The sequence below is a fragment of the Podarcis vaucheri genome (genome assembly GCF_965113315.1).
Source record: "Podarcis vaucheri genome assembly, chromosome: 4".
Classification (NCBI taxonomy): domain Eukaryota; kingdom Metazoa; phylum Chordata; class Lepidosauria; order Squamata; family Lacertidae; genus Podarcis; species Podarcis vaucheri.
The window spans coordinates 4,502,634-4,515,635 of NC_138762.1; the positions used below are offsets into that span (position 1 = coordinate 4,502,634).

Below are 13,002 nucleotides of genomic sequence, written 5' to 3' on the forward strand. Positions count from 1 at the left end.
TGAATGTAAAACTCTTAGGAGTTCTGATCGGCCCCCCCCCCCCCAGTGCTGGATTAGAGCAGCGATTCCCAAATAGAGGATTGTAAAAATCACGAAGGGGGAGGCTATTGATGACTCTGCTCTGCCCTCTAAGGGGCAGGCGTGATGAGGAGGCAGCCGCAGCCCCCTTTTTTGCTAGCCTCCTCCGTGGTTAAATAAATTGCCTCCGCTCCCCTCCTCCCGCCACCTGCCTTTTGCACCACGGAGCTGTGCTTGCCGGGAGAAACCAAAGCTCCAGCGCTATGGTGACAGGGTCACACACAAACTCCGGCAGTAAACAAACACTGGGGTGCCCTTGGAGACTGAGCGCCGCACAGAAGGAATTTCGGAGCAAGCAGGCACAGAGCAGGGGGGCTCGGCCTGCTCGCGGGCTGCCCTGGGCTCCCCACTTCGACTTCCTGCCCTTCAGCATGAGGTTTTCTGCATTTGCCCCGCGCTTTCCAAAGCGTGCTGGGATACAGTGACCTCAGCGCCTCTCGGCGGATCTGGCCCCTTCCCACAGATCTCCAGCCAAGGCCTGTGCTTATCCTAGCGCTCACACACAGACCGACGGTGCGCCTGAGGTGACCCTCCCGTGGGGGTGGGTCGTCGGAAGAGGGAGACGGATCTTCCTGCTCCAGCTTCCCTTCTGCCGCCAGGCCAATGAGGCACTTTCACTTCCTAGCTCCTGTCACAGGGCTCAGGAATCACATGATGCCAGGAGGAGGAGGAGGCCCAAAGGACGCTGCTGCTGCAGCCTCCTCAGTTCCTGGCTCACTGGGCCAGTTTCTGTACATGCAGCACAGCAAGGCAAGAAGTTAAATACTAATGTGCAGAGCGCACTGTTAAACTTCAGGAGGCAGTGATTCGTGGAGCAGAGGGCTATCGATAGCTACTAGCTATGCTGGCTGTCCTCTGTCTCCACAGTCAGAGGGAGAAATGCTTCTGTATACCAGTTGCTGGAAACCACAGGAGTATTGCGTTCGAATCCTGCTCGCGGGTGCCTGTGAGAGGCATCTGCCTGGTCAGTGTAAGAACAAGATGTTGGACTAGACAGGCCTTTGGCCTGATCTAGCAGGCACTTCTTATGTTCTTGTGTGGCCCCTGGCTGCCCGGCCCCTCAATAAGAATAGCAATTTTATCATTTGTACCCCGCCTATCTGACTGGATTGCTCCAGCCACCCTGGGAGGCTTCCAACACAATATAAAAAACACAACGAGACATCAAACATTAAAAACTTCCCTATAAAGGGCTGCCTTCAGATGTCTTCTAAAAGTCCCAGCCCTCACTGGGAGAAATCCCCACTTGCCTCCTGCAACCTGTCCTCCCCTATTTCAGTTACTGCCCCAGACTGAGGCTGCCCTGGTACACAAGGAAGGCCCTTGCGCATGGCAGCAGGGATCGGGAGCATCGGCAGAGCTGCACAAAGGCCGTGGGTCTCCTGCAGGCGGCAAACGGCCTTTCCAAGAACTGCTAACTAATGAGACTCGGCTGATGCTGCCACTCAGCTCATTACCAGGCAAAGGCAACCTAAACACAATGCACTGGACTGTAAATATTTAGAGTGGCCAGGATATCTGAGCCCGATAATTGCAATACTTTGATTAATCGCCTCTCCCTGATCAAAGCAAATGGGTTTCTTCACAGCCAAAGTGCCTTTCAAGCAAGCTTTCTGTTCCTTGGGAGAATAAAAGGCCTAAATTCAGATTCTTCCCAAAAGGACCCATCTGACATAAGGATCGAAGAAAGGGTCACAGAAGCTTACAGTTGGAGGGAACTCAAGAGTCATCTAGCTCAACCCCCTGCAATGCAGGAATCACAGCTTAAGGTGTCCATGAGTTGGGCTGGAGAGCACAGATCCAGGTCTCCAGTCATTGCTGCTAGATAAAGGTAGTGATGGAAACTCCCACCCTCCACCTTGGCCCAATAAATAAACCATTTATTTGCAAACAGAAAATTTTATCCCAGAATCGGTTTCGCAAGTTGAGCTCTCCTTATGCTCCCAAGCTGAGCAGGAAGATGGTGAAGCTTTGATGCCCCTCTGCCCTCAGTCACCACTACGGCCTCCCACCACTAAATCACCTTGTCACACCTTTCCCCCAAATGTTGCCAGTATCCGCAGCATGGAGAGCTTGTGGAGGGATGCCCTCCCTTTGAAAGAACCTAACAAGAGCCTCCTGGATCAGGCCATCTAGTCCAGAATCCAGGCCAAATAGACAGATGCCTGTGAGAAACCTGCAAAGCTTCAGGTGTCCCAGAGAAGCATCGGTGGCACACCTGACGTTCAACCTGTGAGCCACTCACTCACCAGAGCCTGTGAGCCAAGCAGAAGGAGACGCCAGCTTCGTGCTCCTGGGTTAGATCGATTGCAGCCACTTGGAATCCCACAAGGGAAAAACAGCACTTAAGAATGATAAATAAACCATCCACTTTGCTCTTCAGCCACCTCTCTCCTAGAGTACTTGCAGGCCCTGAGGGTTTCCACACCATTTATATGGCTGGTTTAGATTTATTCCCTTTTCAATCAGAAGTTGAAACAGTCCAGAAACAGCAACACAAACACTTCTCTGTACGAACATCCCGACTCAACCCTAAGTTGCTCTGCTGCTGCCTAACAATACTGCCTCCCCCCCCCCCAGCTCCTCATCTTGCCAATCCAAGCATGGGGGCCCGAGGTGGGTGGGTGGATGGGGGGTGGTTTCAGGCAGCCAAAAAGGAAAAAGGTCCAGGAAACGCATGAATGCATGCAAATTAATCTACCTGTCTGTCTAAGAGATTCTGAATATTCTGGTTACAGATTTCTGTTTTGTCTTGGATGCTGAAGCCACATTTCTTTGGATTTCCCCCTTCCTTGTTCCAAGAAGAAGAGAAGAAGAGTTTGGGTTCGATATCCCGCTTTATCACTACCCTAGGGAGTCTCCAAGCAGCTCACAATCTCCTTTCCCTTCCTCCCCCACAACAAACACTCTGTGGGGTGAGTGGGGCTGAGAGACTTCAGAGAAGTGCGACTGGCCCAAGGTCACCCAGCTGCTGCATGTGGAGGAGCGGGGAAGCGAACCCGGTTCACCAGATTATGAGTCTACCGCTCTTAACCGCAACACCACACAGAGGCAAGGCTGGGCCACAACCACGTAAAAGCCAAACCGACAAAGTAAATTCTATGCCACGAAATACCTAAAGGCAGTCCAAGTGTCAAAACCCAACTCCCAAATCACTCTGGCAAATCTTCAGGAAAGGGGGATTTCTTCTCAACTACAGGCAGCCTCCAAACTCTCTCTCCTCCATCCCATCCAGGCATTAAGTCCAAACAAGAAGAAAACTAGAACTAGTGCATAGAATTGTGGACTTGGAAGTGACCCCGAGGGTCATCTAGTCCAAACCCCTGCACTGCAGGAATCTCAGCTAAAGCATCCCTGACAGACAGCCATCCAAACTCTGCTTTAAAAAACCCAATGAAGGTGAGTCCACCACCTTCCAAGGAAGTCCCTTCCCCTGTTGAATGGCTCATAGCAAAAATTTATGCCAGTGTACTGGAAGAATCAAAGATCACCTGTGTTGAAGTGATGTTTCTTCAACATCAACTTTGTTGGACTGGTCCTGTTGTGTGGATGCCTAATGATCATCTTCCAAAGCAACTACTCTATTCCAAACTTAAAAATGGAAAGCGTAATGCTGGTGGTCAACAAAAGAAGTTTAGAGTCTCTCTCAAGGCAAATCTTAAAAAATGTACTATAAACACCAGCAACTGGGAAACACTGGCCTGCGAGTGCTCCAGCTGGAGAACAGCCTTGACCAAGGGGTGTGGCTTTGGAGACGCTCAAACTCAGGACAAAAGGGAGAAACGTGCTAAGAGGAAGGCACACTTGGCAAACCCTCACCATGATCCCACCCAGAAACCTATGTCTCCACTGTGGAAGGACATGTGGACCCAGAATTGGCCTTATGGACTCACTGTTAAAACTGTGTTTATGGAATACTATCTTACTCTGCTACGAGGCATCAAGGAGTCCTTGCAGCTTCCTGAGTGCCTAGCGGAATTACCTCAGAGGTGTTCCCCATCTACACATGTCAGCTGACACACTTCCCCCACATACAGTCACGTGACCACATGAACGTCACTCACAGAGAGGCGGCCCAAAGAGCACCGTGTCCAGGGCCTTGAGCTGCAGCTTCTGCCTGTGGCTCCTGTCGGTCATCTTCAGGACAGTTCCTGTCATGGTGGCGTTGGTGATTGCCAACCTGCGGGGAAGAGGGAGGCAGAGGAGGTGGTCACATCTGAAGGGCATTTGGAGCAAAAAACACAGCTTGGCCAGGTAGCCCCTCAGGCAAGCTCTGCGAGGACTCACCGCCAGCAGGCAGGTAGGAGATTTAACAGGAAGCTTCCTGGTCGTTCACAAGGATATTTTGCACCAGCTATTCTCATTTCATAAAGCAGGAAAGCTTCCTTTGCTGGGATATCTTCTCCGCTTTGCAGAGAACACCTCTCGCTTAACCCAGGGAGCTGGTTGTTAGCCCCCACAAATGTGTGAGAAGGAGAAAGTGGCCAGATGGATAAGTTTTTTTTAAAATAATTTTATTTATTGCATTTATTGTAATACTTCCCTTATTATGTTATGCCTTTTTGTGTTTTGATATTGTAAAGCACCCTGTGAATCTCTGATAATAAATAATAATAAATAATGTGGCATTTTTGGCACGCGGCTGGCATTGTGGGTTAAACCACAGAGCCTAGGACTTGCCGATCAGAAGGTTGGCGGTTCGAATCCCTACGACGGGGTGAGATCCCATTGCTCGGTCCCTGCTCCTGCCAACCTAGCAGTTCAAAAGCAAGTAGATCAATAGGTACCTCTCTGGCGGGAAGGTAAACGGCGTTTCCGTGCGCTGCTCTGGTTCGCCAGAAGCGGCTTAGTCCTGCTGGCCACATGACCCAGAAGCTGGATGCCGGCTCCCTCGGCCAATAAAGCGAGATTAGCGCCACAACCCCAGAGTCGGCCATGACTGGATCTAATGGTCAGGGGTCCCTTTACCTTTACCTTTTAATGTGGCATTTATATCCCACCTGTGCAGTAGAGGTTAGTCTGAGAGGCAGTGGATGTCCCGCCCCCCAGGTCACCCCAGTGAATTTCATGGCTCAGCAGGAATCTGAACCCTGGTCTCCCAGGTCATAGTCCAACATTCCAACAACTGCTCCACCGCTGGCCCACCAACACTATACGCCGAAAGCAGGTTTGAAACTGACTTTGCCAAGCTACTGGGGATCTCCAAGCAGCGCTCTCACAAAACCCTGGGAGGCCACAGGCCAAAACCCAGCCTCCTTTCTTGCACCCCCGGAACTGACCTTGGCATGGCATGCCCAGAGAGCTGCAGCTTCCTGAAGGTCTCTTCGTACTGCGGCAGCTCCACGTAGGTGATGAGCCACTGCACCACCTCATCGACGGTCCAGTTGTACACTGAAAGAAAGGTGGGAGAGGGCAAGTCAGTGGCTGAACCAACCAGCAGCCGGTCTTCAGGCCCCACCATCTCAGCTCACGTCTCCAGGCCTCCCATCTCTCTCCTGTCACTGTCTGGCTCATCCATCTAGTTTTATTGTGTTTCTGGTGCCACGGGATGCCCCCAAACCTCTCTGAACCAACAGGAAGAGGAGGAGGAACATAATTTCAGGAAATGCTGGCAAAGGCTGGGCCAATTGCAGGCTCTACAGTAAATCCTATGAGAAGGGGCTAAAGGGACAGGGGACAGGGGGGGGGGAAGGTCAGAGAATGTACAGAAGGATGTCAGACGAAGGCAGGGCAATGTAGCAGAGCGGGAAGAGTGTTGGATCCGGGCCTGAGAGACCAGGGTTCAAATCCCCTGGTCAGCCACAATCGTGGGCAATTTGCTAACTTGACGCTAAAGTTCAGTCTCACACCAAACCATGCAGTCATCTGTATGTCTGCTGAGAACAGCTGAACCAATAAACAGGCTTTTCCCACTTTGTATTTTAGTATGGCAATGTCATTGGTCCACTTATTTGGGCAAAATTAGAAGAAGCCCTTATTCCTCCTTCAAGGAGGAGACAAGGAGGAGGAAAGACTCAACATGACAAAAAACAGACTGCTCCTCTCCTCCTGCCCCTGACGGCTCAGGAGCGTCAAGACACCCAAGAGAAGCAGATGTGGAAATCAGTTCTTAAAAAGCTGCTGTGAACTGGGAAGGAGCAGTGGCAGAGAGAGACAGAGAGAAATGCAGCGTGGGCGGGTAAAGAAACTTAGGATGCAGCAGCTAAGCATCTGTCAATGCCCCCCCCCACCCAAAAGGGAATATGGGATCTCTGCCTGAAGCCATGGGACTCTGGGACCTGCTCTCACCAACAGCAGGGAAGGAGTCAGGACCTCTGTGCAGGCTGTGCTTTTATTTATTCATATCTTGAAAATTTACACGCCGCTTGGTTGCAGTAAGCCTCAAAGCGGTTTACAAGAAGATATAGCAATAAAATCAATAAACATTTGCAACGTACGGAGGTTAAAACATGAAAATAGATTAAAAATCCACCTCAACTTTCTCAGGATCTGGCTGGGCTTGTTTAAATAAGAACAGTGATATCAATAGGCAGGAAAATATTATGAAAATGATTTATAGGTGGTACATGACCCCAGTCAAGCTTGCAAAAATATACCACTTGTCTGATAATAAATGTTGGAAATGCAAAGAAACTGAAGGTACTTTCTTCCAACTTTGGTGGACGTGCCCAAAGATTAAGGCCTTCTGGGAAATGATATATAATGAAATGAAAAAGGTACTTAAATGTACCTTCCCTAAGAAACCAGAGGCCTTTCTCTTGGGCATTGTCGGCCAATTGGTGTCAAAGAAAGATAGAACATTTTTTATGTATGCTACAACAGCAGCAAGAATACTCATAGCAAAGTACTGGAAGACACAAGATCTACCCACTCTGGAAGAATGGCAGATGAAGGTGATGGACTACATGGGACTGGCTGAAATGACTAGCAGAATCCAAGACCAGAGGAAAGAGACAGCGGAAGAAGATTGGAAGAAACTTAAAATCTATCTTAAGAGATATTGTAAAATTAATGAGTGTTAAGATGTTATGATTATAGAAAGTAAGTGGATTACAGTTGTAAAGATTAAGTTAAAAGAAAAGAAAAGAATACATCTAGATAAAATTAAGGGTGAGGATTTGCTGAATTAAATTTGAAATTGGAATGCAGAAAGGGGAGGTATGAGGAGGTCGGTGAAGTAAGTTTTAAGAAAATAAGGTTTTGAAATTATACTTGTTTGTTTTTGTGTTTGTTTGTTTGTAGTGAGTATGTTTATATAATTTGTGAAAATTCAATAAATATTATTATAAAAAAAATCAATAGGCAGAGAGTTCCAAGGTGTAAGGGCTGCCACACTAAACGATCGAGCTCTTACGAACGCGAGCTACAGGTCAGGACTACAGAACTACTATCACCATCATGGTTTATATTCCTCCTTTCCTAAAAAGAGCTTAAGGTGGTGTACACAGTTGTCCTTCCCGTTTTATCCTCAGGACAACCCTGGGAGGCCAGGCTGAGAGGGAGTGGCTGGCTAAGCCACCATTTGAACCTTGGCCTCTCTCAGGTCTTCCTAGTCCAACACTCTCTAACACAACCGCGCTGGCTCTCTTGAGAACTTCACCCAAAAACAACCACTGAGGGGTCACAGGTACAGCATGGAAAGATAAAATACAGCTATATTGAGGTCTCAATCATCAACAAAATGGAACCCGGTAAGCAGATGGCAGGGGGCACTCTTGACAGATGGCTTGTTCAAGTCTGTCCACATATAAATTGGGGTCCGTGTGCACAAGATAGGGCCACGCAGGTGCCCATAACTGTACCGTCTATTTGTAGAGAACGGCTTATTTTTCAAAAGCTGCTTCATGTCAAAAGCAAGGCTGCCACAGTGGTTCTCACCTCTGGAGGAGGTTCATTAGGAAGTCCGAAGTGCAGAAAAACCCTTAAGAGCCTGAATCTGACAGATGTGTGGCATTTCAGTGGGAAAAAAGTGGTCCACTAAGTGTGTAGTGGGATTACCTGGGGGGCCAACAAGAGGCAATGGGGTGCTGGAGGTGTAAATGACTTTGAAACACGCTGGGATCCCAGGATCAAGCTCATCAATGTTGTTGAATGAATTGAACTAGTTTCAATTGGCTTTGAATGTATTTGCAATTAATTGCTACTGTTCTGAATCTAATTGGGCTGTTATCTTCCACATAGGGTTGTGCAAACTGCTACTGGCACACGAACAGCCTTCCTTTCAGTGCAACATCACTGACTGCCCTTTCACAAATGCTCAGTTCTATATGCCGGCAGTGGAGCAATCCCCCTCTGAGGGAAGGTCTGGGGATTTGCAGAAAAGGCAAGGAAGAGGCGACATGCTTGAAATTTACACCATTATGCACAGAAAGTCCATAGAGAAAAGCCTTTCTCTCTCTCTCTCTCTCTCTCTCCCTCTCTCTCTCATAGAACCTGTGGGCATCCAATGAAGCTGAATGCTGGGAAGAAGCCCTTCCTCACGCAGCCGAGTTAGACTGTGGAACTCCCTCCCACAGGAAGCAGCGATGGCCACCAACTTGGATGGCTTAATGGGACACATGCTTGGAAGAAAAAATACTTCTGAATACCAGTCGCTGGAAACCACAGGAGGGGAGAAAGTGCTCTTGTTATCAAATCCTGCTTGCAGGTTCCACAGGCACCTGGTTGGCCCCTGCGAGAACACGATGCTGGACTAGAGGCTGGACCAGGCAATAGACTTGATGGCAGGATTTAAATAAACCAGTGTTTTTCAACCTTTTTTGGGCAAAGGCACACTTGTTTCATGAAAAAAATCACGAGGCACACCACCATTAGAAAATGTTAAAAAATTTAACTCTGTGCCTATATTGACTATATATAAAGTAATTCTCTTGAATAGCAATCAAATAAACACAAAGAAAGTATTTTATAATTACTTTATTATGAAATAGTAAGTAAACAGAAATATGAAAAATTATAAAATACTTTATTCAGTGCGCAACCTGGGCCTGTTTGGCTGAACACAAAGCTAATATTCTGGCTGGAATCGAACGTTGCGGACCGTTCTCTGCTCAGTGGGGATTGATCCGCTGATCCCCGCTGAGCCGGCGGATGACAGCTCCGTCTCCGCACTGTGTGCGGAGAGGGAGATGTCAGAGCCCCGCTGCTCTCTATGGGGAATCGGATGAGAGCGGACCGCCTGTCCACTCTCATCCGATCCCATCCGATCTGATCCCCACCCAGGACGGATGGAAAATAGGGTGGACACAGTCCGGCACCCGCCTAGTGGGCGAAAATTTGACTTTTTTTAAAAAAAATCTTTCGAATTTTTTCAATTTTTCCCACGGCACACCAGGCAACATCTTGCGGCACACTAGTGTGCCGCGGAACAGTGGTTGAAAAACACTGAAATAAACATCCACATTATTAGCATCAGAAAATGTTTGGAAGATAGTGAAATAAGATGATGCATTTAATTTAATTTTTATGTTTTTAAGGTTTGATGTTATTAATAACTTTTTCTGTTGAGAGATAGCAAAGCGGGTGAAAATAGAAACAAACCAGAAACGCAAGTTGGGGGAAGTCGTGGAGGGGAGGGAGGGAGGAATATATAGTAAACGTTAAGAATTTGAGATGTATGTAATGAACGAAAATGAAAAATGATTTATTTTTTTTAAAGGATGTTGGACTAGATAGACCATCGGCTTGCTCCAAAGGCTCTCCTTCGGTTCCTCTGCTCCCTTTAGCCCTACAGGACTCCTGAGCGCTCACTCCAGCGCCAAGCTCCTCGGAGAAGAATCCTGCAGCCGGCATGTGGGCAGAGGCACTGCAGCCAAGCCTCGCCTTTGTTTGTTCAGACAATTTTGGAGGCAGACGCAGGTGGGCGGGCAAGGAAGAGCCTGGCAAGCAGCCAGAGCCTGGCAGCAGCATGGGGTGGAAGGGCTTGGCTGGGTGGCTGGGGGTGGCTGGTTGCTTCTCGCTTGACAGCTCAGTCTGGGGTGGGGGGCTGCCACAGACGTCGAAATCCAGCCGGGGCTGGGCGTGTTGTGCAACATGATAGGAGTGGCTTTAATAAGGCAAAATAACTGCGATGGGGAAACTGCCCTCAGCCGAATAAGGCTTGCACCTCAGAGTGCATGCAGAGAGACGGGGGAATAGCAGGGAGCATGTGAATGCCAGTCTCCTCTGACCAGAAGAGGTGGTTTAAGATTTTGAGAAGGAGTGGATGAACTTTCCTTCAAGGAGGAAGATGACCTACCCGTGTGAGAGACAAGCTTGCCCCTGTGCTAGAATCATAGAGTTGGAAGAGACCACAAGGGCCATCGAGTCCAACCCCCTGCCAAGCAGGAAACACCATCAGAGCACTCCTGACATATGGTTGTCAAGCCTCTGCTTAAAGACCTCCAAAGTAGGAGACTCCACCACACTCCTTGGCAGCAAATTCCACTGTCGAACAGCTCTTACTGTCAGGAAGTTCTTCCTAATGTTTAGGTGGAATCTTCTTTCTTGTAGTTTGGATCCATTGCTCCGTGTCCGCTTCTCTGGAGCAGCAGAAAACAACCTTTCTCCCTCCTCTATGTGACATCCTTTTATATATTTGAACATGGCTATCATATCACCCCTTAACCTCCTCTTCTCCAGGCTAAACATGCCCAGCTCCCTTAGCCGTTCCTCATAAGGCATCGTTTCCAGGCCTTTGACCATTTTGGTTGCCCTCCTCTGGACACGTTCCAGTTTGTCAGTGTCCTTCTTGAACTGTGGTGCCCAGAACTGGACACAGTACTCCAGGTGAGGTCTGACCACTTCTGTAAGCGTAATTGTATTTTATTGTTATTTTGTTATTGTTGTATTCTTCTGCTTTCAAAAATGTTTTTGTGTCCTTTTTCCTTTTCTTTCTTTCCCTACTTTCATAGAATCATAGGATCGTAGATCTGGAAGGGACCACAAGGGTCATCTGGTGCACCCCCCCACCAAGTGCAGGGACTTTTCACCCAATGAATGTTTGTTCAGATAAAACTAACGGTGGGCTGGACCTTTTCTAAATGCAGGACCAGGTGGTGACAATTGCTCTTTCTCAAACACAGTGGACTTTTGCTTACTTAAATGCTGAGCAACGCATGATGCTGGAATGCCCTACACAACTTCTGAGTAGACCTAGTCTAGAGTTGTCCAAACCCTGGGAGGAGTCTAGTCAACTTGCCTGGGATGCTGAGAGGGGCAGGACCCACCACTGGTGATTCTGAGAAGAAGGAAAGGGGCCATCTCTGTAGGTTGACACCACAACTGGGCTTTCCTGGAGTGAGCTTTGGAAACGAATGGCAGTAGAGACACCTCCCAGGCAATCGCCCCTTCAGGCACTAACAAAGTGGAGTCTCACATAGCTTTAATTCATGCATCTGTTTTTAAAAAAAGCAAAGGATTGCTGAGTTGGAAGGGACACCATGGGTCATCTAGTCCAACCCACTACAAGGCAGGAATCTCAGCTAAAGCATCCGTGACAGGTGGCCATCTAACCTCTGCTTAAAAACCTCCAAGGAAGGAGAGTCTACCATCTCCCAAGGGAGTCTGCTCCACTGCCAAACAGCTCTTATTCTCAGGAAGTTCTTCCTAATCTCCTTCCTTGCAATTTGAATCTATAGGTTTGGGCCCTACCCTCTGAAGCAGCAGAAAACTAGCTTGCTTCGTGCTGATAAATATTGACTGCTTTTCTACCAATGGTTTTAGGGACGCGGGTGGCGCTGTGGTCTAAAGCACAATCGGAAGGTCAGCGGTTCGAATCCCCATGACGGGGTGAGCTCCCGTTGCTCGGTCCCAACTCCTGCCAACCTAGCAGTTCAAAAGCACGTCAAGTGAAAGTACAGTGGCACCTCGGGTTACATACGCTTCAGGTTACAGATGCTTCAGGTTACAGACTCCGCTAACCCAGAAATAGTACCTGGGGTTAAGAACTTTGCTTCAATGAGAACAGAAATCATGCTCCGGCAGCACAGCGGCAGCAGGAGGCCCCATTAGCTAAAGTGGTGCTAAAGTGGTGCTTCAAGTTAAGAACAGTTTCAGGTTAAGAACGGACCTCCGGAACGAATTAAGTAGTTAACCCGAGTTACCACTGTAGATAAATAGGCACCACTCTGGCGGGAAGGTAAACGGCATTTCCGTGTGCTGCTCTGGTTTGCCAGAAGTGGCTTAATCATGCTGGCCACATGATCCGGAAAAACTGTCTGCAGATAAACGCTGGCTCCCTCGGCCAGTAAAGTGAGATGAGTGCGCAACCCCAGAGTCGTCCGCGACTGGACCTAACGGTTAGGGGTACATTTACCTTTACCTTTACTACCAATGGTTACAGGTGAGGATATAAGAGCATCCCCTGCCCTCAGACAGCACAGCACAGCACAGCAGCTCCTGCTCTGCCTCTCTCCTGAGAAGATGCCTTAAACCGCTCAGGACTGCAATACCGCGTCTTCCCATATGAGCCTACCTGGTCCCTGAGATCATCTTCTGAGGCCCTCCTTCATGTGCCTCCTCCTCATGAGGTTCAGAGGGTGGCAACACGAGGACAGGCCTTCTTTGCAATGGCTCCCCTTCTGTGGAATGCTCTCCCCTGGGAAGTTCACCTGGCGCCTTCATTATACCTTTAGGCGCCAGGCAAAACGTTCCTTTTTAACCAGGCCTTTGGTTGATCTTATTGACATCCAACACCCTTTTAAAATATGGCTTTTGGAGGGGGGGTATTGGGTTATTGCTTTTGGTTTGATTTTATATGTTGTGGTCTTTTTGTGGACTGCCCTGAGACCTCCGGGTATAGGGCGATGAGTAAGTTGAACAAATAATAATAATAATAAAATAATGCCTCCGCTCTGACTTGCAGCGGAGGGTCTAGCCAGCTTCACAGCAAGGACAGGATCTGGCAGCAAAGCTCTCCGACTGCAAGCCAAACTTTTCTGCTGG

At 48.5% G+C, this 13,002-nt stretch overlaps 1 protein-coding gene across 10 annotated transcripts in view; it reads right to left on the reverse strand.

Annotated features, from left to right (window-relative positions):
• The window catches only part of STIM1 (stromal interaction molecule 1), a 113,331-nt gene that overhangs the window by 40,052 nt on the left and 60,277 nt on the right, over window positions 1–13,002 (reverse strand). For all 10 annotated transcript variants that reach the window (XM_082219171.1, XM_082219170.1, XM_082219166.1 and 7 more), the window contains 2 exons: window positions 5,358–5,469; window positions 4,143–4,258 (listed from right to left, as the gene is read on the reverse strand). In XM_082219171.1, coding sequence (XP_082075297.1) covers window positions 4,143–4,258; window positions 5,358–5,469 — 228 coding nt within the window. The remainder of the gene's footprint in view (window positions 1–4,142; window positions 4,259–5,357; window positions 5,470–13,002) is intronic.